We start from the raw sequence: 26715 nt of genomic DNA, 5'->3' as shown, positions 1-26715 counted from the left end.
GAAAAACCGAAAGTATTTCTAACAAATTTTTATTGTTTCAATTTGAATATTTGAATGCCGCAACCATAAATGAAACATCGTTTGAAATTGTCAATTTGCAAACCTTTGATGTCTGATATGGGTGTATAACAAACCAGTTCTGTTGCAGGAATTCGCAAATGGATCTTGTTTACAACCTGGTCTAGGCCTGAAGTATATGCGCAAAGATCCTCGTTATCGAAAGTTAACTGTACCGCAGTTACCTGTGCCGAGTGTGCATTTTCAATACAAAATTTATTTTTAATCTCAAATGTATTTTCGTTTTGTATTTCTAAAGAAGTATAGGAAACTGACTGGTCATCACCACCAGTAAGAATATGAAGCATATAGGTGTTAGGCTCATAATATATGTCCAAAGCATTTACTCCGCTTGCGTGATGTGGCAGTTTAATTGGTAATTCTACCAAACTCAAGTTAAACATGCGTATCTTTCCATTTGTACCTGCTACTAGAATGTAAGAGTTCGTGAACGTCCGTACCTGCAGCAAACAACAGCCGCAATAGAAAGCTACCTCGGAAATAACTTTAAAAGATTCACTAACATGTAACTTGCGCAAATAACCGTCTGAACAACATAGGAAAACAAAATATTCCACTTTATTGCCTGAATTATTAGTGTTCACTTTAACCACATCGCATGACATTATTCGAGTTTCCGGGTCGGGTCGGTAAGTTTGCGTCTTTTCGTCTTCACTTTGTTCATTCTTATTTAAAGTATAACTCGTAAGTTCATGGACACGAAAATCTTTCAGGTCCAATAACGCTATGCATAGTTGCGCTCGGCCGCCGCCTGTAAAAATTAAAACAGCATCTTGTTGCATTTGTAAAATTTTTAATGCTCTCACGTTGGATATATGTGAATGCAATTCCGCACATTGCTCTAATCGACCACCGGACATTAATTTAGATATTTTTACCATGTTATCGTCTCCGGCACTTACAACTATACTAAAAGGTACTTCAATGTGTCGTGGTTCAATTATATTCAAAACGTTACATGAACGAGTGTGCCACTGATTTCGTAACATCTTTATACTCTTAGAAAGGATATTGCACATTTTATGCTTATGAAGTCTTAGCACTTTATTTTTTATAAATAGTAGTTGCACAAACTTTCTCCTGTCTTCAGAAGTGATATCGTAATGCCAACTGCGATGTCCACCACCACAAGGTATTTGTACGGATATGTCATAGTCGTGAGACCAAATCACGAAATGGTTATCGTTAAAACCCAAAAGAAATTCATTATTTTCAATTACAGCTAATTTCTCCACCCAAGCTACTGGTACAAATGTGCGTTGATGTGATACAATCGTGTCGGACTCAATTCGTATGGAAAGCATCCGCAATGATCCATCATGACCGGCGCTTTGAATAAATATATAATCTTTTTGAACTTCTTTGAGGTAAAACATTGTTGCACCTAATGATCCGTGCAGATGCCGAATAGTGTCCACACATGTGCCTTCAGCAGACCCATATTCAATTCTAAACAGTATTGTGTTTCCCATACGATTACTAACTAACAGATAATCTTTTAATTGTTTTACTTTTATACGTAGGGCTGTTGTTGTCCATGGTTCCTTGCAGTGTGGTAGGGGAACAGCGATTTGAATCACTATGTTTTCACCTTCAAGGAGCAAACACTTTCCAGATTCATCAGAAATCAAAAAGGAATTATTATTTAAAAAATGGAATGAACGTATTACTCCGTCAAGTATATCGGCATCAAATAATATGTTGAACTCGTTTTCGTGGCAATACTTAATAAGAGTTAATCGTTTGTAGCCACATATTGCAATGTAGTTGTCTTGTACTTCAAATACAGTGCATTTATATTTTTTATGCATATCAATGATGTGCCATGGGCCACAATCATGTTTATAATTTTCCTCATTATATTGAAAGAGGGCGTACATAAGACGATTTCTATTTGTTATACCAACTAACATATTAGATTTGAGAAACTTTGCTTTCGCCACATATTCTTTTGGTTCTAAATCTGGGACAATCATAGTTGTTGAAAAAATCTCCGATTTCTTTCTAAGTACATCTTCAACATTGTATGCCAGCAAGTTTCCCGTTGATCCGACTGTATACAATGTGTGTGTATATTTGTCGTATTCGAAATTCCATATCACTGCACCAAATTGAATACGTTGTTTGAAAAATAATTCAGCCTTACGGTTCCAAATACAAAAATGAGAATCTTCTCCGACTGTCACAGCCATTGGTTTCCGATCTGTGAAAAGTACACATATACATTAAATTGAAAATATAGAAAACATGAAATACAATAATTCACCGAAATGTATAATTTTTCCTTGAAACACTCGTGCAGCATGACCATATCCACTAGCTATTGCAGTAATTTTTAATTCATCCCAATAATCATTTGACGTTCTTTCAAGTTTCCAGAAGCGTATTGACCGATCATCTGACGTAGTGGTCAGCAAATTAGATTCATCATCAAAGTCAATAGAAAAAATTACTCCATTATGAGCTGGTTGTCTATGCTTTAGTTCCACTTCTATTTCAATGCAATCAATCTTTCTAGAAATCGTCTCAGCAATAAATGGCTTCCAAATGAGTAGTTCTCCAAAAGCATTCCCTAATTAATTTCCAATCAATAATTTTCATTTACCATTGCAATGCACACCTACCTCCAAAAATTATCAAATCCTCATTTGTTCTGCCTCGAATATGGGAGCAATAAAGTGTGGATTTCTCATTGGAGGATGACTTCGCTGTAACTTTACAAGAATTCTTTTGTTGAGCGGTTTCTTCGTAAAGGAATCGGAGAACCACACTGTGAGCAGTAAGAAGGACAAATTCATTTGGATTTTGAAGAAAGTGTGCATAACTGATCCAGTCAGAAAGACGAAAGTGAGAAAGTTGCGTAAAGGTGTACTATAAATAAGAAGCTACTTTCACAAAAGAACATGCTCATATTTTATAAATATAACACCTTATATTCGTCGTAGACATACTGCATTAACATACATTCTTTTTCGCCGTGTACAATAATTCTTCCTTCATTAGAAGGTGCGTTTTTCAATAATACATCAGCAATGCCATGCACTTTAGCGCGCAATTTCTGCGCAAGCACGAGGCATTTAGATGTGTTCAGTAAATGCAGGTGTAACTCATTGCCAACACCTGCAAATAAGACATTTGACCAATTTAATAAAAACAATAGTGTGAGATATATTATTTATACCTGAAAGTATTGCTCCTCCATGCAATATTTTAATTGCTATGGAATCTGTAATTGTCAACTCCGTTTCCATTACTTCTAATTGGAAAACTCTTGACAGTTGTTCTTAATAATATAATTACAATTGACATAGCAGAGTTTCATTGGTATATATATAATCGTAAAGCTAAAGGTGTATACATACACGGCAGATACGTTTATTTCATTTTCCACTAAAACATAAATATATATGTATGAAAATTGTAGTAAGCAAATAAAACCTTTCATTAGGAGATATTTAATGTAATCATTAAGCATGTGCATTTACATAATATTAGTTGAGAAATTCGACGATGAAAATTAATATTTAACTCTTAAAGACACAGCTAAGTTGAGGAATAATACTATAATGGATGCGGTTATTATTACATATTATTATAGTATGTTTGTTTATTTATTTAAACAAATTAGGAACAAAGGGAACATTGAGTGCATGAAATTAGACAATGCACTTAGCGTAATAAAAAATACACTTCTGTGTACACAAAAGTTTCAACCCTGAACCCATGGTTCCAGTGGAAATGGAATTTTATTCATTTGCAATTGCAAATGTAAAATGTCATCTACAGCAGTGTTGTTATTTTTCGCGGCGGATAAATTTGTTTCTTTCTCGCTTAAACCATTAAGTAGTTTGAATTATTCGAATATCGTCTTTTAACATGACAAAAATATTTAATTTATAAACCACATTTTTTGTGTTCGTAAACTATAAAGCGGTACTGTGCGTAATAAGTCTAAAATAACTTATATTTTTGGTTATTGGCTTGGAAAGTAATACACTCAGCTAATTTCAAAGCTGTGGAGTAAGAGCAAATGCAGAAAAGTGTAACCTGTTTATACGCAAGTGTTGGTTGGCTTAAAATGTCAAAATTTAGACTAACTCATAGTTATTTGTACAATATGCTTTAAAACAATATATAAAACTATTGCAATTAGTTAAGTGGGTTATTGTGAAAATCTTTGTGGATTAAAGTTGGTTCTAATGGAAAGAAAAAAGAAAATATTAAAATATTTTATAATTACGGCCTAGTCTGTTAAAAAGGTAAGTCATGTAATTTTTTATACTTGTGTGGTTATTCACAAAGTTGTTTCCTTTATATACATATGTATGTAAGATTGATTGCACGAGTATCTATGTATTGATAGATGAGATAGAACCAATAAAACATAAATTTTCATTTCGTCTCGAACAGGTTTAGTAGCGAATATTCATACTTATTGTTTACGTTGCAAAATGTATGCATACATACATATGTACATGAATATGAAATGTGTTTACATTATTTTAGAGAATGGAGAGATAGTAATTTGGTTAAAAAAAGGTTTTTTTTTATGACACACCTACTTGTGGTATTTTTTTTTTAGTAAACACGACTCAACTGGTCTTAAAAATAAAATTTTCGGGTAAATTTTAGAATAGCATCCCCCGATTTCGGTATATAAATTGGTATGTATGGATAGAGGAGGTCCTCCAGATTAAGATAATGTATGTGCATAAATAGTTGCCGCTGATTTATGGTTTTTGAGATATGTATGTATTTGCATTTAAAGTTCAAAAATTCAACTATTTAAAATGCGTGTTTCTCCCATTTATAATGAATTTTATAGTTATATTTTTAACTTTTATATCCACTAACACTTCACTAATTCATTTCTATCCATTTCTAACCATTTATGCCCCTTTACAGGTAGCATACGGGCACGATGGGAGACATCCCGTAATTGTACGGAGTGCGGTATTTTGGCAGGGAGAGTTTTAGGTCCCTAGCAGTGAAGTTTTGGGAGATAGGCGTTAATTTTTGAACACATGCTATTAATTCCATTACCCGACGTAATTAACGTGTAATCATCTGCATATGCAGACTTCTTCTAGTGGTTGAGGGAGTTTCGAAATATAGTGACTAAACAGTAAAGCGGAGAGGACACCACCCTTCGGAACCCGCTGTTTAATTCTCCTTAATTTTGATTGTTCTCTTCATGGTCCACCTCTTAAGTCCTGGAGGAAGCTTGGTTTGTTCTATGTTCTGAGCAGCGTTGTATGGTTGACTGTGTCGAAGACAAGTTCAACGCTAGAAGAACAGTTCTCTCACAGAGCAGTTTCTGGTTGAGGCCACAAATTAAGGAAGTTCTATTTAAACACTATTGGCAATGCAAGAGTTTGATTTATGAAGAACTTCGAGTTAAAAAAGCTCTAGTTATGGAAGTTTAATCGTAGTTTTGTACCTGTTTACTGTGAAATCTCTAATGACGACTTCTTTGTAATGATCAAGATATGTCTGAATTATACGGTAGATCATGACAATTAAATTATCTAATCTTGTCTATATCATTATTGAGAACAACGCTATGCAAGAATGCTACGGTTAAACATTTAGCCTTGAGGCATTTAATTTTATTACGATTCATATTCAGTTTAGTGTTGCAGGATAGCTTAACATGTTCCTATACGTCGACCACTTTAGCTAAACCTACATAAATACATATTAGCATAATAGTACCACAATGACAATGTGACAATTATCAAAATCTGCTTTGATGTCGAAAATAGACAATATAAATATGTATATCTTATATTTCGAGAGCATATAACATTTGGCTGCTGTCGAATTCAACTCTTCCTTACTGTTGTATTTATTGCACATATGTACATATGTTGAATAAGATTTTAAATATGCAAATACATATGTTCTCCACCTTATATACATACATACATATACAGTGTGCGACAAAACTAAAGCACGGAATCTACCTTGTCGGTATTTAACTGGATAAAATCATAAATTAGGCATTACGTGATGTTTTATTGATTTGTATTATTAGTTCATGTATTCTTTCTGTATATATAAAATACCATATATGAAAAACTCCAAAAATTTGGTGCGACAAAACAAAAGCACGAAATGGTTTTATGATTGAAAAATTTATGTCTTTCAATATTTGGTTGCGTATCCCTTATTTTTCAATACAGTTGCACGTCGGCTAGGCATGGACTCAATTAATTTATTTGATGTGTCCCAGGAAATGCTTTTCCATGCTACCTTCACTTGAATGTATAAAACGGCCTTATTTTTACAATTCTCAAGTCTGATTTTTCGATCTACAATTTACCATTGGTACTCTATGGGATTGAGATCAGGTGATTGTGCGAGTCGCTTCAAAACCTCATTCCTGTTATCAACAAACCACTGTTTTGCACAAATAGCAGTGTGTTTCTGGTCGTTGTCATGTTGATAACTCCATTTTAAAGCCATTTCTTCTGCAACATGTGGCAGCATTAATATTCTGAGAAATATTTTTATGCTTATATTTGTCCATTATACTGTTTATATGATGAATTTATCCTATTGTATTCCCTGGAAAACAACCCCATACTAGTACATTATCTCCACCATGTTTCACCGCGCTTATTTTATAACGTTGATTTAGGCGTTGTCCCTTCGGTCTGCCTACCAGCTTCAGCCCATCTCAATCTTTGATATTAAATTTCGATTCGCCAGAAAAAAGTACAGTTTGCCATTTGGTAATCGCTCAATTTATGTGCATCCTCACAAATTCCAATCACGCCAGTCTGTTCTTTAAATAAATAATACGGCTTTTTTGCAATAACTTGCTACAGGTAGCATGAAAATTCCCCATCGACAGCTCGACGTTGTATGGATCTCTGTAATATATTTAACCGTAATTGTCTTACAATAGATATTGCCGATATAAAAGGGTAATTTTTTATTGCCCCAATGACTCCCTTATCCTCTCGTTCGGTTGCTCTCCACGGCCGTCTACCTCTATGCGCTGTAACCAAAGAGCTTGATTTGCCAAATCAGCTAAATGTTTGGGAAACATTAGGATGATTTATTCAAAACTTTTTTGCTATAGTCATAACCGATTCTCTTTTCTTAAAATCCTTAACAAATTTTTTTCTAAAATGAACAGAATACTTATTTCGAGCCATTGAAATATCTTTCTCTTTAACATACAACCAACCGTACTGAATGACGAACTGCAACTGAATATGCATTAATATTTTTCTAATTAGGTAATAACTACACATATCCAACATTTTTGATCATTAAAAACCGTTTGACAAACAATTAATGTAAATTCTTAGTTATGTGCTTTTGTTTTGTCGCACCAGATTTTTGGAGTTCTTCATATATTTAATTTTATATAATATTTTAGTAAGTTAATTTGTTTAATTTTTACTAATTTTAAAAGAAGAATACATGAACTAATAATACAAATCAATAAAACATCACGTAATGCCTAATTTATGATTTTATTCGGTTAAATACCGACAAGGCAGATTCCGTGCTTTAGTTTTGTCGCACACTGTATATGTACAAAGATACAAGAGTACAATAAGGAGACGTTTATGTTGAAAATAATATTCTGTGGATTCTTAAAAGAATTTCCCAACTTAAACACTTGCATACGTAGTTAGATACGTATCATTTTCAAACAATTGTCATAAATGTCCATTCTCTTTTCACAAGTTCTATGAATACATCACCCAGAGAATGCTACTGCACTGATATACTTATGTATACTGAAAATGACGAAGTGATGGTTATATGTATTGTATTGTAACTTTAAAATAGTATAATAATGTCATCATTCCAATGATGTCTGATGCAGTGTCTGTTGTACGTCAGAAGATGGAGGTGTTAAATTACATTTTTGTAATAAAGACATCATAGGGATGATATTTTATTATGTGCCGTGACTAACTAACACATGAAGTACGAATTTGAATGAAAAAAGTTTCCAACACGTACAGCGATTTTTGTCATTTAAGTAAATGCTGGTTGGTTGACCCCTTGACAATAACACAAAAAATTCTAAGTGCTAGGAAATTTTAACACTTGCAAACTGTTGCTACAGAGTATAATAGTTCTTTCACCTAACGGTTGTATGTATCACCTAAAACTAATCGATATAGATAAATTTAAATAATTTGAAATCCGAACCACAAAACGCCATTAACCATAACTAATCATTAAATTAAGACATAAAACTGGAGATCGAAGTACCTAAAGGCAAAAATTTTTGAAATAGTGGGCGTAGAGTCGACATCTAATAAGTTTAATACATATATCTCTTAAACCATTAAAGCCACAGCAACCAAATTCGTCCAGCTCAAATATTATAAAAACTGCTACCGACAGTGTGAAAAGAGCTGAAATCGGAAGATAAAAAGCGTAATAAATCAATAACTAAATAGAGAGACAGAGAGACATAGCCAGAGACATTAAATTTTACCTCCGAGGTGGTATGGAAGTGCTTTATGAGAGCCGGTGTAATTGTAATAACTCTGTGTGTCAAAAATTGGTTCAATCGTGCTTTACGTTTAATAGTGTAACTTTGTGTCTAAAACAGATAAACTTGATTGACTTAATAAAATATACATACATACATACATATATAAGAAAAAATATATGTATTACAGACGGATAGTAATACTAAAAAGGCCTGAATTTATTTTGTTGAGTTTGCGTAAGTTGGACTACTTGTGGAAATATGTTGGTAATGTTTTGAAAACTTCTAGCAAAATTACACATATTCGATTTGTATTTTGAAAAGTTCCTTAAATTCTTTTGCAGTCATACCCCACATATACATACATAAATATGTATATAGATATGTGAGGTAGCATTTTCAGAGTTATAGTTTTGTAATTCTATTGCCTTTGTTATTTTATGGAATTTTTATGGCAAATGTCTTCAGCACGCGGAAGGTGTTTATGCTGTCAGACTATTGATGCTCAACCCAAAAATGCATGTGCACATACAAATATAAATACACATAGAAAACAAAGGAACAACAAAAATGAAAGCTACCTCTACCATAAATCTAATAGAAATAAATCCAAGCATCTGTATTTATGTATATACATAGATAGATGAAGAGACATACTGATACCATCCATACATATACGCATATTTGAATCCAAAAGACACTTTTCTATGAGTTTGTATTAAGAAATGCATAATATTTTAAAAATGTTTTGTCAAAAGTTCAAGTCGATTGGAAAAAAAATTGAAGAAGTTACTAGTGTTTTTTTTTTTAACTGTTTAGGTATTACATTACATTCGATTTTTTTTGCGTTCAAAAATTAAAAGCAAAGTCGGTGTCCCTTATAAATTCAAAACTACCTCCCCGAACATTTTGAAATTTTTATAATCTTGCTACAGATAATAGTTCTGTTCACCTAACGGTTGTAAGTATCACCTAAAACTAAGCGAGATAGATATAGGGTTATATATACATATATGATGTAAGCAATATGAAAATTGAGTAATAATGGACATTAAATAGGCTATAAGCTTAGCTATATCCGCGTTTGATTTTTAATAAACCTTAAAAACTTCCAAATATTTTCGGTAAAAAGTCTAAGAGCGAGGATAATAATCATAACTGAAAAAATAAAATGTATTACTAAAATGCCGATAATTGATTAAAATATATGAAATGCAAATGTCATAAAAACGAGAGCATATTCATTTCATGAATATATTCGTAATGTGCACACTTCAACCAATGTTGCTAAGATATTCAGGAAACATTTTAATTTTTTTATTTCGGACTATTCAACATCAAGTTAGAAGAGGTCGTAGATCACTCTAAGAAGAATTTCGTTAAGGTCGTCCAAAATCAGTTGTTGTGCAGGAACCTTTGTGCCCAAACTGACATTGCAATATCGTCATGTGATCTATTTTGGGATTGAGACAACTATGGACATTAGTGAGTTCAATATTGCATAAACATTTACTATTTCGATTGATCGAGGGAAATGTAAACAAAAAATACGTTAGCGGTGTTTCGAAACAAGTGTATGACATCGTGACAGATGTGGAATCGTGAAATTATGCGTATGACCACGAGAATAAACAGCAGTCGACTGTATAGGTGTTTCCAGATGAGCTAAATCCAACAAAAGTTATTCGCACCCGAAGCACGTCCAAGCAAATGGTCGTCTGATGCATTTTTAAGCACTCAAAACTTTGATTTGATGAGTCATCCACTGTATAGTTCTGACTTGACACCGAATTACTTCTTCTTATTTCCGTACGTAAAAAATAAATAAAGAGGTCAACGTTTTTCGACAAGTGAAGGGGCGGTTGATGCGTTCGAAATGGATGTTTTGACAATTGGAGAATATTTGTTTTTTGTTCTCTAATCCCGAAATATAAAATGCAACCCTCGTATAGGCGTAATTTAAAGCAATAAGTCAAGAATAAAACCATTTCAACTTTCGAAGTAAAGTTTCAAGTCAAGTCACATACCGATACATATTTTGCTACTATTAAGATTTTGTTCGATAATTTTTCATAGTTGAAAGGTTATCAAAGAACTCATTAGTACATGTGTGAATGTGTTTTGAATACGTTCAATACTCTTTATATGTATTTTGTTGCTGTATTTAAAAGAGAAAAAAGGCAAAGGTGTACATACTCCGCTTTTCAAATACGAATAAAAACTCACTGTTATGATTAAGAAACACAAATGAAAGCTTTTTTTTGCTCTTTATGTTCTCAAAATAATTTTTTTTGTAATGTGATTTTTGTTATGTAGGTGAAATTATTATATTGCTTACAACACAGCTCATTCGTTTCATTACATTTTTCTTGCAGGCAATAGACAAAGTTGCCCTGCACTTGTGCACCAGCTAGGAAGCAACAGACACATCAATTTATACCGTGTTATTTTAGGAAGCTCATCAATACGTTAACACACATATGTACATAATTTCATTGAACAATTGGGCATTTTACAAGTAATTATTGGGTTTTGGAGAAGTTTGCTGGCGGAGTGTGAAAAAGTTGTGCGCACGTGAGGAAATATGGAGAAAAATCTTGATGGAAATCCTCAAACAATATTATTTTTAGGTTAAACAAATAGCCATATATATGTACATATGTATGTATTAGGGTGATTCAAAAAAAAAAAAATTTTTTTTCGTTTGGTACTCGGAAAAATAGGGTTCCTATACACCTCTAAGAAAGGCTCTCCAAGCATGAGTTCTTAATTATAACGGGAAGGTCCTCCTACATACAGGTTTCTATTTTTTCTTATTATCAGATAGAAAATTTATATCTCGCTTCCAACTAGTACTTCAAAAAATATCTTCTTCCTTGTAGGAAATTGAATGCTCTACAAAAAAGTCTCCTATGATTTTTTCGTAAACCCAACCGTTTAAAAGATATTAACAGTTAAAGTTTGGTTATTTTTGGGAAATTTTTTTATTTTTTATGAATTTTATAACTCAATGAAAAAAAAAAAAAATATTATGAATGATGAAAGTCAACACTATTATATATTCGATTTTTGTTGTTAGTGGTTATATGTTCCCTCTAACTTCACTTGTAAAATTGTAATATTAACCTAAATCAGTTAAAATAGGTAGTCGGCTGAATTGCTTGTGCAACCGGACGCTGTATGTCAATTTCACCGAACTATGACGTTCACGTCATTTGTACTTGCTTTTACAAATAATATATTTCTATTATTATAACTTAACATTTCGGTACATATTCATACGTATGTATGTATGAATGCATTTACTATACGTATCTATGTACATATGTATGTGCATGTGTGCTACCAAGTATTGTGTTGTGTGCATGATTTGTTTTGATTGTCATTGGGAGCTAATGCTACACCGTCGCACAACGCGAATCCCCCTCCGAGGTACATATCTCCAAATGTGTCTTTCTTCACTTTATTTCATTTCAAAATCCAACCGTTTGGCATGGTCTCAGATCATTATAGTGCAGCATAAAATTTGGATTTTACTTCGCAAAGGCGCCAGTGAAGAAGCTTTGACACATCAGCTGCAGTACATAGTTTAGCAACTTTCCTCTTGCTAATAAAAATATACATACATACAAATATGCTTATATTATATACATACATACAGTGCTGTGCATACGCTAAGCAACTCATACCAACTTTCAAAAAATTGTCAAATTACTCTAAAATAAACAGTCATCAGGTAAACGTTATAATATTTATTGATAGCTTAGGTAAAAACAAAAAGAATACGTAACAACAAAACTTGTACTTTATTCTTTTACTGTTAAAAAAAAAACAAAAACAAAATCAATCCAATAATAAGCTGTGCATAATCTAAGCAACTATACAATAATGAATTTGAATATTCCCTTTTAACACTAGATAACGGTTCTTTTCCAATGATTTTAAGCTGTTTGCTTCGCACATTAGAAGATCAGTGCAGTTTAGCCGTCTCGAGGGTTCAATTGAGTTAAAATTATTAAGTTTGAATATGCAGCGCGTTCAGTACGATAACAGATTCAAATCTTCCGTTATTTCATTGTACCAGGCTGGAAAAAGTCAAGCTTTTATAGCGAAGTCATTAAATATTAATAAATCCATGGTTTCAAGATGGATTAATTAATTTAAAACAACAGGTAGTGTTACAACACTAAACACAGGCGCGCCACCACGAAAAATTTCTTATCGTGATGACATTAATATTAAAAGGTTAATTAAGAAAAATCCATTCATATCTTCGAAAGAAATAAAAGAAACTCTTAATTTGAATGTCGATTCAAGTACCATACTAAGACATGCAATTAAACTTGGTTTAAAAAGTTATCAGGCCATTAAAAAGCCAATGCTGACGAAAAATCACATGAAGAAACGGAATGTTATTTTTAAGTAACATCTTCAACAACAACAATACTCTTTTTGTATTTTTTAGTCTTGAATTCGCAAAGAAGTACATTGATTGGACGGTTGAAAAGTGGAATAGTGTTCTTTTTAGCGACGAGGTCAAAGTCAACCTTTTCAATTCAGACAGCATGTGTACAGTAAGGCACCAGAAAGGTGATCGACTACATCGACGTTACTGTAAACAGACTGTCAAGCATGGTGGAGGAAATGTCATGGTGTGGACATGCTTCTCGGGAAATCGGGTTGGCCCTGTACACAAAATAGTGGACAAAATGGACCGTTTTATGTATAAGGACATTTTAGAAACAAAGATGCTCCCTTATGCAGAATGGCATACGCCACTTCGTTGGGTGTTTCAGCAGGATAACGATCCGAAACACACATCGAAGTTGGTCAAAGATTGATTTAGGACGAAAAGGATTCAAGTCCTTGATTGGCCGGCACAATCACCCGACTTGAATCCTATCTAGAATTTGTTTGCAATTGTCAAACGGCGCTTGGGATCAAGTCGATTTACAAGCAAGGACAACTTGTTTAAAGGATTTAAAAAGGAATGGACAAGCATCGAAAAAACTACATTGAGAAATTTAATTGCCTCAATGCCCAAAAGATGTGCTGCCGTTATAAAAAATAACGGTTCTTATACAAAATATTAAAAAGTTGCTTAGATTATGCACAGCTTATTACTGGATTGATTTTGTTTTTTATTTAACAGTAAAAGAATAAAGTACAAGTTTTGTTGTTACGTATTCTTTTTGTTTTTACCTAAGCTATCAATAAATATTATAACGTTTACCTGATGACTGTTTATTTTAGAGTAATTTGACAATTTTTTGAAAGTTGGTATGAGTTGCTTAGCGTATGCACAGCACTGTATGTATACGTTTACTTTGTGGAGCAAACCCGGTTCAAATCGTATATGCTGTCGAACCGCTCTTCAAGCTATGTAAGATGTCAACATAAAAGTACAAGGTATTTTGGTCCACTTGTAGAATGCCAAAAATTTTATAATATGATATTGATAATATGAATCCTTAGTTGTGGTATTTTAGTATATTTTACTGGAACTAGGATGAAGTATCAATGAGTTTTCTGTTTTCGTGCTTTCGCCTTAAAATCGAAGGAAAAACTTATTATAGGCGAAGAAACACACACCTTTTCTTTTTTCGCTAACTTGCAAGCAGATAGAATTAACGCTAGTGAGGTTTCGGAAGTCTAGTTAGTCTAGAGATAATATATGTGAATATGTAGAAGCGAGAGGCATCTGGGCGCTTTGTGCTTAATGTATTGTTGAGTTTGCTTGAGTAGCTGCAATGATAGTCTTCAAGTGCTCAGTTGCCACTCCAACCACACTTGACATCTCGACTTTTGGTGTTACGTTGCTGACTTGGGGCAACCCGGATTGAGTCATGCGCCATGCGCCATGCGCCATGCGCTGCACTTGAGCTGACACTTCTGGCAGTCGACATAATCGCTTCTTGTAAGCAAATTCTCACTTACTTTTATGAATTTTTGTTCTTGTTCTAATGTTCGCCGTTTTCCTATCATTTAACTTAGTCTGCGAAGGGCCACTCATGAGTTGCTCTACTAGTGCGTCGAGTGGTAGAATGGATACATACTATATACTATACTGCACCATGTACATATGTATTTAACGTTCGCGTTACTTGGGGGCACATTCATTTCCTAATTTAAGTAAAAATAGTAATGGTCGGTTTTTTAGGTTTAAAGTAGCTCAATTTTAGTCTTCGGATGCATGCGATCGTGAGAATGGGTATTTCTTAAAGTTACTATCGACTTCCTAGCGGCAATTCGATTTCCTGCTGGTTTACGTCTCAACATTGAAGTACCATACTATATACATATAAGAGTGTGCGTATGTTCATGTGGACACTCAATTCTCCATCATCATTATAATTTTTGGAAGCCAACTGGCGGCATCAGCAGTCTCAAGGTGCTGTGTGGAGCCAGCCCCTCCGCCTGCCATGCTTTTTCTGCTGTTTCATTTCATATTGCTTCTGTTCAATTCTTCAGAAACACTACGCTTCCTTGGCACTTTGTGTGCACTAACTGTACCCAGTGAACTTGTGCGATTTTTATGTACATCCGGCACACAGCTTCATAGCTCTCAAGTATGCAAAACAGGAGAAGCATTTTATATTTAGTTGGAAGCAAGACATTTCGCAAATGCATAAGTTCGTAACGCCCATTCATCGACAGCAGGGTGTTTAATTGCAGCGAAAATGTGGGTGGATGTCTGCACTTTTCGATCAAATCTTATAGGCAATGGCAGAAGTAAGCAGGAAGTTTGTGGAGGGCTTATCCGCTTCATATCTTAAAGAAGAGCAAATGCGTCTTCCAACGCGTGGCAAATTATTAAGAAAATATTCCTTATATTTTACTGGCAACGTCAATCTTTCGTGACTTTTATTACTTATATATGTGCATACGAGTAGGTGTGAAGTACAAAAGCGCGGTGTTATACTAATAGGTTTAAACTCGCACAGAACAAATCATTGCGATACCTCTTACGAGGGTGGGAGAATAAATGAAATCCGAGGGTTTTATGGGAGCCGGTGTCAAAATTAGACAACCACACTTACTTTCCTACCCGTATAACACAACTTTAAATTCCATTCGATTCTTTCACTTTCCAGTATGCAAATTAAGCACCAATTAGTATATCGGGATAAAACTTTGAACAAATAGTGGTTTTAAGGTATGCAGTCTCAGGTCTAAAAATTGTCAAAATTGCAACATAACTGTTCAAGCACCCATATACCGATCTGAATAAAAATAAATCTTTGGGCCTAATACCATGTTCAGACCGACACTTAATCACACGATTTCGGCTGTTGAATGGATTATCCCCCTAATTTATCAAGATTTCGCCATACAAAAATGACAGTTCCAAATCACTTCATTGTAATGATTTGAAACTGATCCACGCTAAATCTTTCTGTGCGACTCTGATTTTGCGCAATCTACTTGTCAGCACTGGAAATCTGTTACATTATCACAGCTGATTTAGACACTACAAAGGGAAAAAAATGTAAACAAACAAATTTTTTTTAAAGCTTTGAATCTAATTTCATCTGAAAATCGACTTAACAAATGAAAAAATGCAGCCATTATTTCTATTATATGGAAAATATTAAAAAAACCGTCTTTTTATTTCAAAATACTATATGACAATCTTTTCTTTTGATAAATATTATGCGATGTGAATTCTTGAATGACAATAACAGCTGTTTTTTGATCTTTCTAACGGCAGTGAGAACACTGTTGGGTTATGAAATGCTTAAATATAATCTAATCTTTTAAATTTTCAGTCTGAACATGGTATAAAATAGATAAAATAGGTTGAAAATTTGCCATACATGTCCTAACTAATTTAAGGATTTTGAATCATGCGGTTGACTTTACTCCCTATATGTATATTGGTGGTAGTATGTGAGGTACCGTAATAAAACTCAAAGAGCAAGGTGTTTTTTATAATATTGCTTAACAATATATTCTCGAGTATACCTGACCAATGTCAAATGTTAATACAACAAGCACAGACCTTTCTCTTCCTCCAACATATCTTGTATAATGTCCGACTTTCCAGCTGACTTTAAACCTTTTAGGTGGGTAAAAATGTGTGATATTTTAATGAAATTAGGATGAACATTTTCTCTCGATCAGTTTTAGGTGACACAAACAACCGCTATTTGACTTTGTAGCAACATGTTGCAATAGTATAAAAACTAAAGGTGGCAGTAATAAATTGTATTTTTTAAGAGTTTCCGATAAATATATATTTATTAATTATTAAACAAAGTATATGCCATCAACTAATTTAAATTGTAAATGTTTATGAGTAACGATTTCTAATACCGATTTCTCTTTGTTTCCATTCTAGATAATGTCAACTCTTTGATTTACTGAGAACAAAAATAAAGGTAGGCGAACCATAAAAATAACAACATTGGTAACAAAAATATATGCATTTATGTATATTATACATATGGATTTATAGAATGAATTAAATTAGAGATGGTTCGAGTTCATATGCTGCCCTTTTCGAGCGGCAATTTAAATGTTAGCTTATAAAGTTTGCATAAAATATGGTCAACGTATCCGCTTTTAGTGCGAATTACATCGTTTGCTTGAGTTAACTTAATTGTGTATGTTTGTAGAAGTGCATGACAAAAACATTTGGTTATCAGTTGGTCGATGGGGGCCATAACAGGTTATTAACGGTTAAATATTTGTACATATTTCACATTTGAGTGTGTGTGTTACATTTGCGCACAATAAGTTAATAGTTATATAGATATATGTACATATGTATGTAGATACACGTGTATGTATGTATTCGCATTGCGGTTAGGTTCATTAATGTCAACAATAACCACAATTATGATACTAAAACACAAAAAACGAAATTTTGAACCAAAAGTGGCACTTCCGCTTCATGATTACTACGCTGACGTAGTTGGACCTGTGTACGAGTGCATTGTAAAGTCAACAAACGCTACCAGACTGCCCCGGTTGGAAAAGTGTCATAGTTTATTGTTTCTTGAGACTTTCCACACATATCCTATACGCATGGACAAGGGCCCCACTTGAGTTGATTCCAATTGTGCGTAATTTATTTTATATCTCTGTGTATTAATTAAGACATACGCAGTAAATAAAGCCTGCATGCAGCTGTTTGTATAGTTAAATATGCCACTGTGGCGAAGTCAGCGCAATCTTGAATGGAATATATTCAATTGTTGCCATTTTTAGCTTTGTTGGAGGTCGCTGCCTTATACTTTTTCTGTTTGTTAAATATTATACGAATTTACATACAAGGGACATCGGAGGCCCTATATATATATATATATGTTTGTATATAAATGATCAACGGGACGAGCTGCGTCGATTTAGTCGTGTCCGTTTGCTTTCGAAACCGCCGGTATCGAACCACCATACATATAATTGCCATAGAAAACTTTTTTATTTGACGAGATATCTTCACGAAATTTGGAATGGATTTTTATCCAAAATTAGCCATAAAACTGATAAATCAAAATCAAGTTCTTGTTTGAAAAACTCATTTATTTGACGTGATATTTTTCCGAAGTCTGGCATAGATTTTATATTCAAGGAAACGGTATAATCTTCGAACAAATTGTTCAAATTGTATTATCAAAACATATATAGCTGCTACACAAATTGACCGCTCAAAATCATGCTCTTATATGGGCAATTTTCTATTTGTGACCTGGTCTACGGAAAGGGGGCTTAGGTGTCAAAAAACGAGAGACTGATAACGATAACGAGAAACTGACGAAATTTATTTTTAACAGCTTTTCCCAGAAAACTAGTTTTCGCACGTTAGCTCCCTTTTCCTAGACCAGGTCACATTTATTTATTATAGTATTTTTATTTGCAATTCTTCATTATGCAAAGAAGAGTTACCATAAAAAATAATCTAACATTATAATCAATCGTCTAAATAACATATACTGAGAAACCGATGCAAATTCGTATAAACAGACGAAACCAGAATTACGAGAAAACACTTGATTAAATTATTAAACAATTTTATCTCATATAAAGGGAGTGGAAGGTTTCACGCTCGCATCAGTGTGTTTTCCACCAAGTTTTAAGAAAACTATTTTAACTACTTGAAAATTTAACACTATTAATGGATGTATGTGTGAATCTACTTCTCCAAAATATGATTTTAATTTGTCGTCTTTTTTTTCTTTCCGTAGTGTGAGCAAAGTTTGTTGACTTTTCAGGGCTAACTGCTGTGAAATGATGCCCCCTTTATGGCGGAAGACTGTCAGTCGATGCGGCAGTTAGTAGTAACACCGTTGCGGTAGTCCCACATGCTCAGAACATCCCCCACTTAACTGACCCGAATTCACTTGTAACTTTGCGCATACTTACATATGTATATGTATACATGTATGTGTGTCGATGAACCTACACAAAAACTTACACACTTGTTTGCCTTCACTGCTTTTATATAGTAAATACATACATATGTATGAATATGATATACACGAGTCTCTATTAACCATGATCCATGCCCGAACTTATATTTATATGCAAATTCCCCTTTTACTTTACATTTTGCAACTCACTGTTAACTGTTAATTTATTTTCATTATGACTTCATTTATTTATTTATTGTGCTTCGTTGTTGTGTTTTCTTTGTTTTGCATTTTCAATTAATGTTTGAGGAATGAAGTCAGTCTTCATGTACATACATACATACATTCTCATACAAGAGTAGAATGCATAAATTGCAACAGTGCCGTTCCTTTGCACATTTATTTGAATGCGTAAAAATGCACAGAAATGAAAATGACATCACTGCCAGTCGAAAACTGATTGAAAGAATTGAAATTTTCAATTAAGGAGACAGACAGAGAGAAGTATATATTGGCATTTGTGTTGGATGTTTCATTAAATTGCCGTAAAATTTAATTAAAAATTATTATTTTTTAATAAAAATTGCAAGTTGCGTTTCTGGGAAATTTGCACCTTGTGACAGACAAAGAGAAGTATATATTGGCATTTGTGTTGGATGTTTCATTAAATTGCCGTCAAATTTAATTAAAAATTATTATTTTTTAACAAAATTGCAAGTTGCGTTTCTGGGAAATTTGCACCTTGGGACTTACCTTTTCTTATACTTATTTCGAAACAAAATTGATATTATGAACATTTATCGCTTCTTCAATTCCAGATTCGGCAAACATGTTTGCCAACATTATAATGGTTCATCTACTCGGGGGGGTTGCTTGGGGGGATGTTGCCGCCAAAATTCCGTCTGAATTCCCTTTGAACGGAAATAAGGGATTGCAAAGCATGGAATTGTTGCACTATCCAAACCCTCTTTTCGGTATATCAAGCTTCATTTTTAAAAAGTTTAAATAATAACCTGCCGAATAAAAACGTAAGTCAATTAGTAAGCCACTCTATATATAAAGGGAATCATAGCGAAAATAATGATGAGTAATACCTAATGAGTTAAATTTACATATCTACATATTTACATAAACATATGCATGTATTATAAAATATAAAGACTTTCTATGAATTTTCTGTATTTACTGGACATGATTCGACAATGAATAATCAACACTTTCATTGTACTTTATATGTATGGTACATAGTCAAAAGTGAGCGGTGAAAAATATCTACACAATTAGAGTAAAATTACATACATTGCAAACCTTTTATATCAATGTACTTATGTTATCCTAATAACCTTCCGTTCTTCAAAAGTGTGGTGCATTTTTAACTTTTTAGTAAAAGAATTCAATACATTGTTTTGTGTGCATCTGAAATTTGGTGGTAATTTGTATACAATATATGTTAATTTTCTGGCGCTTAAATACAAATTAATCAGCTTAAAGCAAATTATGCGGGGTGAATGAACGACCTTTCAGCTGAAGTTGTACATATGTACATACATATACATGAATGTATGTATAAATATGTGTGAGGTGTAAATTCTTCGAGTATGATTATCAATCTGCTACTTCATCGATAATATTAAAAACAAGTAAGGAAGGGCTAAGTTCGGGTGTCACCGAACATTTTATACTCTCGCATGATAAAGTGATAATCGAGATTTCATTATACGTCATTTACATATTTTTCAAATACCGTATTTGTGTAAAGTTTTATTCCGCTATCATCATTGGTTCCTAATGTATATATTATACAGAGAAGGCATCAGATGGAATTCAAAAAAGCGTTATATTGGAAGAGGCGTGGTTGTGAACCGATTTCACCCATATTTCGTACATCTCATCAGGGTGTTAAGAAAATATTATATACCGAATTTCGTTGAAATCGGTCTAGTAGTTCCTAAGATATGGTTTTTGGTCCATAAGTGGGCGGCGCCACGCCCATTTTCAATTTAAAAAAAAAACACCTGGGTGCAGCTTCCTTCTGCCATTTCTTCCGTAAAGCTTAGTGTTTCTGACGTTTTTTGTTAGTCGGTTAACGCACTTTTAGTGATTTTCAACATAACCTTTGTATGGGAGGTGGGCGTGGTTATTATCCGATTTCTTCCATTTTTGAACTGTATATGGAAATGCCTGAAGGAAACGACTTTGTAGAGTTTGGTTGACATAGCTATAGTAGTTTCCGAGATATGTACAAAAAACTTAGTAGGGGGCGGGGCCACGCCCACTTTTTCAAAAAAATTACGTCCAAATATGCCCCTCCCTAATGCGATCCTTTGTGCCAAATTTCACTTTAATATCTTTATTTATGGCTTAGTTATGACACTTTATAGGTTTTCTGCTTCCGCCATTTTGTGGGCGTGGCAGTGGGCCGATTTTGCCCATCTTCGAACTTAACCTTCTTATGGAGCCAAGAAATACGTGTACCAAGTTTCATCATGATATCTCAATTTTTACTCAAGTTATAGCTTGCACGGACGGACGGACGGACAGACGGACGGACAGACAAACATCCGGATTTCAACTCTACTCGTCACCCTGATCACTTTGGTATATATAACCCTATATCTGACTCTTTTAGTTTTAGGACTTACAAACAACCGTTATGTGAACAAAACTATAATACTCTTCTTAGCAACTTTGTTGCGAGAGTATAAAAAATCCTTCAATATGATATTTTAATACACTTATATACATACATACATATGTATATATTTTAGTCCCTGGCATTTAGTTGCGCTACTTCAAAGTAAATTGTCTTATCATCAGCAAATAAGGCACCACTCTTTATTACCTGTTGCAGACGCTTAAGAACCCGTTTCTGAAATATACGATAATTAATTGAATATTATACACTTAATTGGTGGCTCGATCGTCAGGCTTGCTTCTTTGTGCATGTAGATCAAGTTCACTCTTCGCTCTCGCTTTTTATAACACATGAGAGCTATTCAATTAGCGCTCCTATGCGATCATACAATTGTTATTGAATTTAATAATTTTCAAAAAGATCATTCAACTGTTTTGATGCGGTAAAGCCTAATTAGCCCAATTAGTATTATGTACGTATGTACATATACATACATGCAAGTATATCATTTGTTTACAATGTGCAAATGTCGCTATTTCGGTCATATTTTCAAGTTGAGCAGTGTGATCTGCAGTGAGGCATCAAGAGAGTCAGGAAATGTTCGAGGGTACTAGTCGAAAAATTCGATTTGCATATAAATTATAGAGCAATTATGTTGCACCAATGATTTTGCTTCATAATTCAACTATAGTTTTTATGTTATCTTTTTGATTGGTTTTTATGTTAACACTTTAAATTCGTTGAGATTGGTATATTAAGTTCGCGTCAACTAAAATTATATTAAAAACATCTTCAATTGAGTGATACGAGTATGTACATATGTGATATTTATTCGACCGAAGAGGCTAAATTTTATATATTGAGTTAATCTGGAAAACGTCAACCAGAGGGTCGAAATTCTTTATATTAGGGATATGAGGTTTAGATCAAGGTATAAACAATTCCATTCTAATTCAGGCCTAAACCACATAAGTTTTAAGAAAACTTTTCCATCTAGTTTCATTTAAATATGACATTTTGACCAAGTCAGGTGGAAAACCGGAAATCATTATATGGGGTGTTTTGGGGCCAGCGAATATTTTCAAAGAATTTTTAAAAATACAACTCTCATTGACCGACTTATTCTTCATAATGTTTGTTAGGAAAACAAAAATAATTATATGAAGTATATGGGAGTTGGAGGTAGTATCGACCCGTTTTTATCTATTTTTGCCAATACCACCTACTATTGACATGCCACATACTAAAAGCATATTCCCTGGGTTTCATTTCGCCCGATTGTATCCACCTACCACTTTTGGTCGGATTTGGATAATTTCTGGTCATAAGATGACATGTGTACTTCAAATGCATTATTCCTGCAAAGTTGTATCTCGTTTTATTAATTGCTTTGTTTACCGAAAAGTGAAAGAATCAATTGGAATTTAAAATTGTGTTATATGGAAGTAGACGTGGTTGTAGTTCGATTTTACCTATTTTGTCACGTACCGAGTTTAGTTGAAATCGGTCGGCCGGGACTCGAGATGTGTGTTTTCACAGAAAAGTGGCCGGTGCCAGGCTTATCGTCCAGTTTTAACCTTGGATCTTATAAAGCACTCTCATTTTCTTTTAGTGGTTTTAATAGTATACATGTATATAGTTATGGCATTTTATACATATGTCTTCGTTTAATGGCGTTTTGTGGGCGTGGCAGTGGTCCGATTACGCCCATTTTGAACTCGTTCTCTCTTTTTTTTGCCAATGAAGCCGTGTGCCAAGTTTACTTTCTATATCTCAATTTTACTCAAATTATCGCTTTTACAGAGAGACAGACAGACTATATCTAACGCTATTAATTATTATTCTCTCTAACAACATTTTGAAAGAGTATAAAACACGTAGATGACCTTATCCCAAAATAGGGCCCTATCTCAAAATAGTTCTGACAATATTTCAATTTCAAATAAGTGTGGGCTTATCTAATATTCGGTTGCATCCAAATGTAATGATAATTAAGTTGGCAAAAATTTAATTGCAACATTCTGATTTGCCAACAATTCATAAATAATGTGCATTGTTTGGTGTCTTGGTGCCAAAATATGCCTCTATTCTAGGGTGCCATAATTACCTATAAATAAATTCAGCCATACAACTATTTAGTCTAATAGCCAGTGGATGGCTATGATATTTAGCTTAAAACTTCTCCTATATTTACCTTACATGAGATCGGGAGCCAGACTACTTGGTTTATACGCCTTATTCGCTATTGTGGCTCTGATTTTTATTTTAAATCCAAATACATACATAAAAGCGATAACTTTTTATTTTTTCTCTGTTTTTGTTATTTTAATATTCGATTTCATGTTTATGGTGTGTCACCTGAATTAGTCATTAGGAATATAGAAGGCAAGACCACTTTGCCACTTCCAGTTCGTAAATTATTTTTCGTTTCACAGCTTATTTAAATAATATATGTATATATGTTCGTTTTAAAGAGTAGCTTAAGTCGAATCAAGTTGTTATTCTATACACCAACTCCTTAAACATATAAAGCATGTTTTGGAAAATTTTTATATTTTGTATTCAAATTGTTAAAGTTTATATTTCAGACAAATATTTTCAGTGCGAGAAATTCGCATACAATTTCTTGCATACTTTCAAAGTGTAGTTTTAGAGCTTAAAAAAAACAGAACAAATGGTTTTTTCGGCAAAATCAATTTATTTTATTCACAACAGTCTCCTTCTGCTTCAATACAGCTTTGCATCGGTCCAAAAGCATGTCAAACGAGTGGAAAGGCAGGTCAAACGGCGAATTAATGTGCAACAAACGCCAACTTTCATCTTCGCGATATTCGGTCCGAACACGTCGAATACGGCGTACCAAACTCTTCAAAACTCCAAGGTAGAATACCGCATTAACGTTTGGGCCGGGTGGAACAAATTCTTTGTGGACAATACCCCAAAATCGGCATTGTCTTCACTTTTGACTTTCGTTTCGGGATCATATTGGAAACACTACGTTTCGGCACCAGTCACAATATTGTAGAGGAAGTTTTTGTCCTTTTAATCATGTCCTTCGAATGTTGGATTCTGAACAATTTTTGATCGTCAGTCAAACCAGGGGCCGCTAGATTCAAAAAGTCCTGTTTACTTTGGAACGTTCCTTTTATGACACTGCCATGAGTGCAAGTCCTGTTTACTTTGGAACGTTCCTTTTATGACACTGCCATGAGTGCAAGAGTATATTTTATTTTTTTGATATAAATAATAGTAGGTTGGTTGTTTTTATATTTCGGGATTAGAGATAATTATCGAAAATCGTTTTACTTGTAGTGTTTTTTCAAGATATTTTTCATTAAGATGTACACGTATACAATTACGCATCCGTTTGAATCAATTGGCGAAGCACTTTTGCCGCTTCGATTGAGGTATCTCCAAAACATGTGTTCTGAACGCATCAACCGCCTCTTTATGTGTCGAAAACGTCGAACTCTTTGTTTATTTTTTATGTACGAGTATAAGAAGGAATAATTCGGTGCCAAGTCAGAACTATGTATACAGTGAATGACTCATCAAATCGATGTTTTGAGTGCTCAAAAAATGCACGAAACCACGGGAAACCATTTTTTTGGATGTGATCTGAGTGCGAACAACAGTTGTTAGATTCGGCTTATCTGGAAATACCAATACAGTCGACTGCTGTTTACTTTCGGGCTCATACGCATAGATCCATGATTCACCTGACACGATGACATAGACGTGTTTCGAAGCACTGCTATCGTGTTTTTATACCCTGAACAGGGTATATTAAGTTTGTCACGAAGTTTGTAACACTCAGAAGGAATTGTCGGAGACCCAATAACGTATATACATAAATGATCAGTATGTCGAGCTGAGTCGATTTAGCCATGTCCGTCTGTCTGTCTGTCCGTCTGTCTGTATATATACGAACTAGTCTCTCAGTTTTTAAGATATCTTTTTGAAATTTTGCAAACGTCATTTTCTCTTCAAGAAGCTGCTCATTTGTCGGAACGGCCGATATCGGGCCACTATATACATATATCTGCCATACAAACTGAACGATCGGAATCAAATGCTTGTATGGAAAACTTTCACATTTGACAAGATATATTCACGAAATTTCGTATATGATATTTTCTAAGGCAACAATATAGTCTCCGAAGAAATTTTTCAGATCGGTTAACTGTAGTATATAGCTGCCATACAAACTGAACGATCAGAAACAAGTTCTTGTATGGAAAACTTTCACGTTTGAGAAGATATATTCACGAAATTTGGGTATATGTTATTTTCTAAGGCAAACAATGTCAATCTCCGAAGAAATTGTTCAGATCGGTTAACTATAGCATATAGCTGCCATACAAACTGAACGATCGGAATCAAGTTCTTGTATGGACAACTTTCACGTTTGAGAAGATATATTCACGAAATTTGGTATATGTTATTTTTTAAGGCAACAATGTAATCTCTAAAATACTTGTTTAGAACGGATTACTATAGCATATAGCTTCCCATACAACACTGAACACATAGTTACTAACAGAAATGCACCTGTGGAAGGGTATTTAGCTTCGGTGCAACCGAAGTTATCGTTTTTTCTTGTTTAACATTTCTTTCGACCAATCGACACGATGCTTTTTTGAGCGATTTTACAGTCACATTTGATCATACAATATTGAATGTTTGGTATGATAGTCCACTAATTCTTATAGTTGTCACAATCGCCAAAAATGGAATTAAGTTCATCGATTCGCTGTTGCTGAGATAATCCACGTCGAAAGTTAATTATTCGCGATTTAATTCCATTTTTTGACCGAGATGAATTTTTTAAGTAACTGTAAATAAAACAAAGAGCGTTCGTATATCAAAACGTACTGAATATGTATAACATCAAAAATGTCAAAATTTACGATAAAGTGGAGAGTTGTCAGATTGCAACGCTAGTGTTGCCAAATACCGAAATATAAAAAGAATCCTACTATACTTATGCTAATGTGTACTATATGTATGTATTTATTGATCAAAACCTAGTTTGGCTCTAACACACGTTTTGAAGCAGACTGTTAAATAATGGATGTCGCCATTTATAATATATAAATATTTTTCTTCACCATCAACGTCACTGAGTACCCAGTTTTTACCAAAATTATACGCATTTAGAACAGGTTACAAGAATCGTA

General features: G+C 33.8%; 2 protein-coding genes across 3 annotated transcripts in view; one reads left to right on the top strand and one right to left on the bottom strand.

The window, feature by feature from the left end:
- Nucleotides 1-13: 13 nt before the first annotated feature.
- On the bottom strand, nt 14-3371 carry LOC120773734 (WD repeat-containing protein 6). Its single transcript, XM_040102790.1, has 5 exons — nt 3260-3371; nt 3008-3198; nt 2703-2949; nt 2345-2650; nt 14-2281 (listed from the first exon to the last, which is right to left on the bottom strand). The coding sequence occupies exons 1-5, from the start codon at nt 3327-3329 to the stop codon at nt 30-32; spliced, it is 3066 nt and encodes a 1021-aa protein (XP_039958724.1). The 5' UTR covers nt 3330-3371; the 3' UTR covers nt 14-29.
- A 488-nt stretch (nt 3372-3859) lies between these two features.
- Nucleotides 3860-26715, top strand: part of LOC120775785 — a 42454-nt gene continuing 19598 nt past the window's right edge. Inside the window, exons 1-3 of one of the 2 annotated variants that reach the window (XM_040106123.1) lie at nt 3860-4337; nt 16890-16929; nt 19719-19928. The gene's annotated coding sequence lies outside the window, so the exon portion shown is untranslated. The remainder of the gene's footprint in view (nt 4338-16889; nt 16930-19718; nt 19929-26715) is intronic. The other variant, XM_040106122.1, reaches the window with a different exon arrangement.

The sequence above is a fragment of the Bactrocera tryoni genome, chromosome 4 (assembly GCF_016617805.1).
Source record: "Bactrocera tryoni isolate S06 chromosome 4, CSIRO_BtryS06_freeze2, whole genome shotgun sequence".
Classification (NCBI taxonomy): Eukaryota; Metazoa; Arthropoda; class Insecta; order Diptera; family Tephritidae; genus Bactrocera; species Bactrocera tryoni.
The sequence above is the reverse complement of the archived record's forward strand: the minus strand, read 5'-3'. Positions and strand labels throughout refer to the sequence as shown.

Bases quoted from the DNA above. Each gene is read 5' to 3' on its own strand.
- LOC120773734 (XM_040102790.1), bottom strand. From the start codon at position 3,329: ATGGAAACGGAGTTGACAATTACAGATTCCATAGCAATTAAAATATTG. The intron at 3,199-3,259 runs GTATAAATAATA...TCTTATTTGCAG, and splicing joins TGGAGGAGCAATACTTTCAG to GTGTTGGCAATGAGTTACAC. The intron at 2,950-3,007 runs GTGTTATATTTA...TCTTATTTATAG, and splicing joins ATGTCTACGACGAATATAAG to TACACCTTTACGCAACTTTC.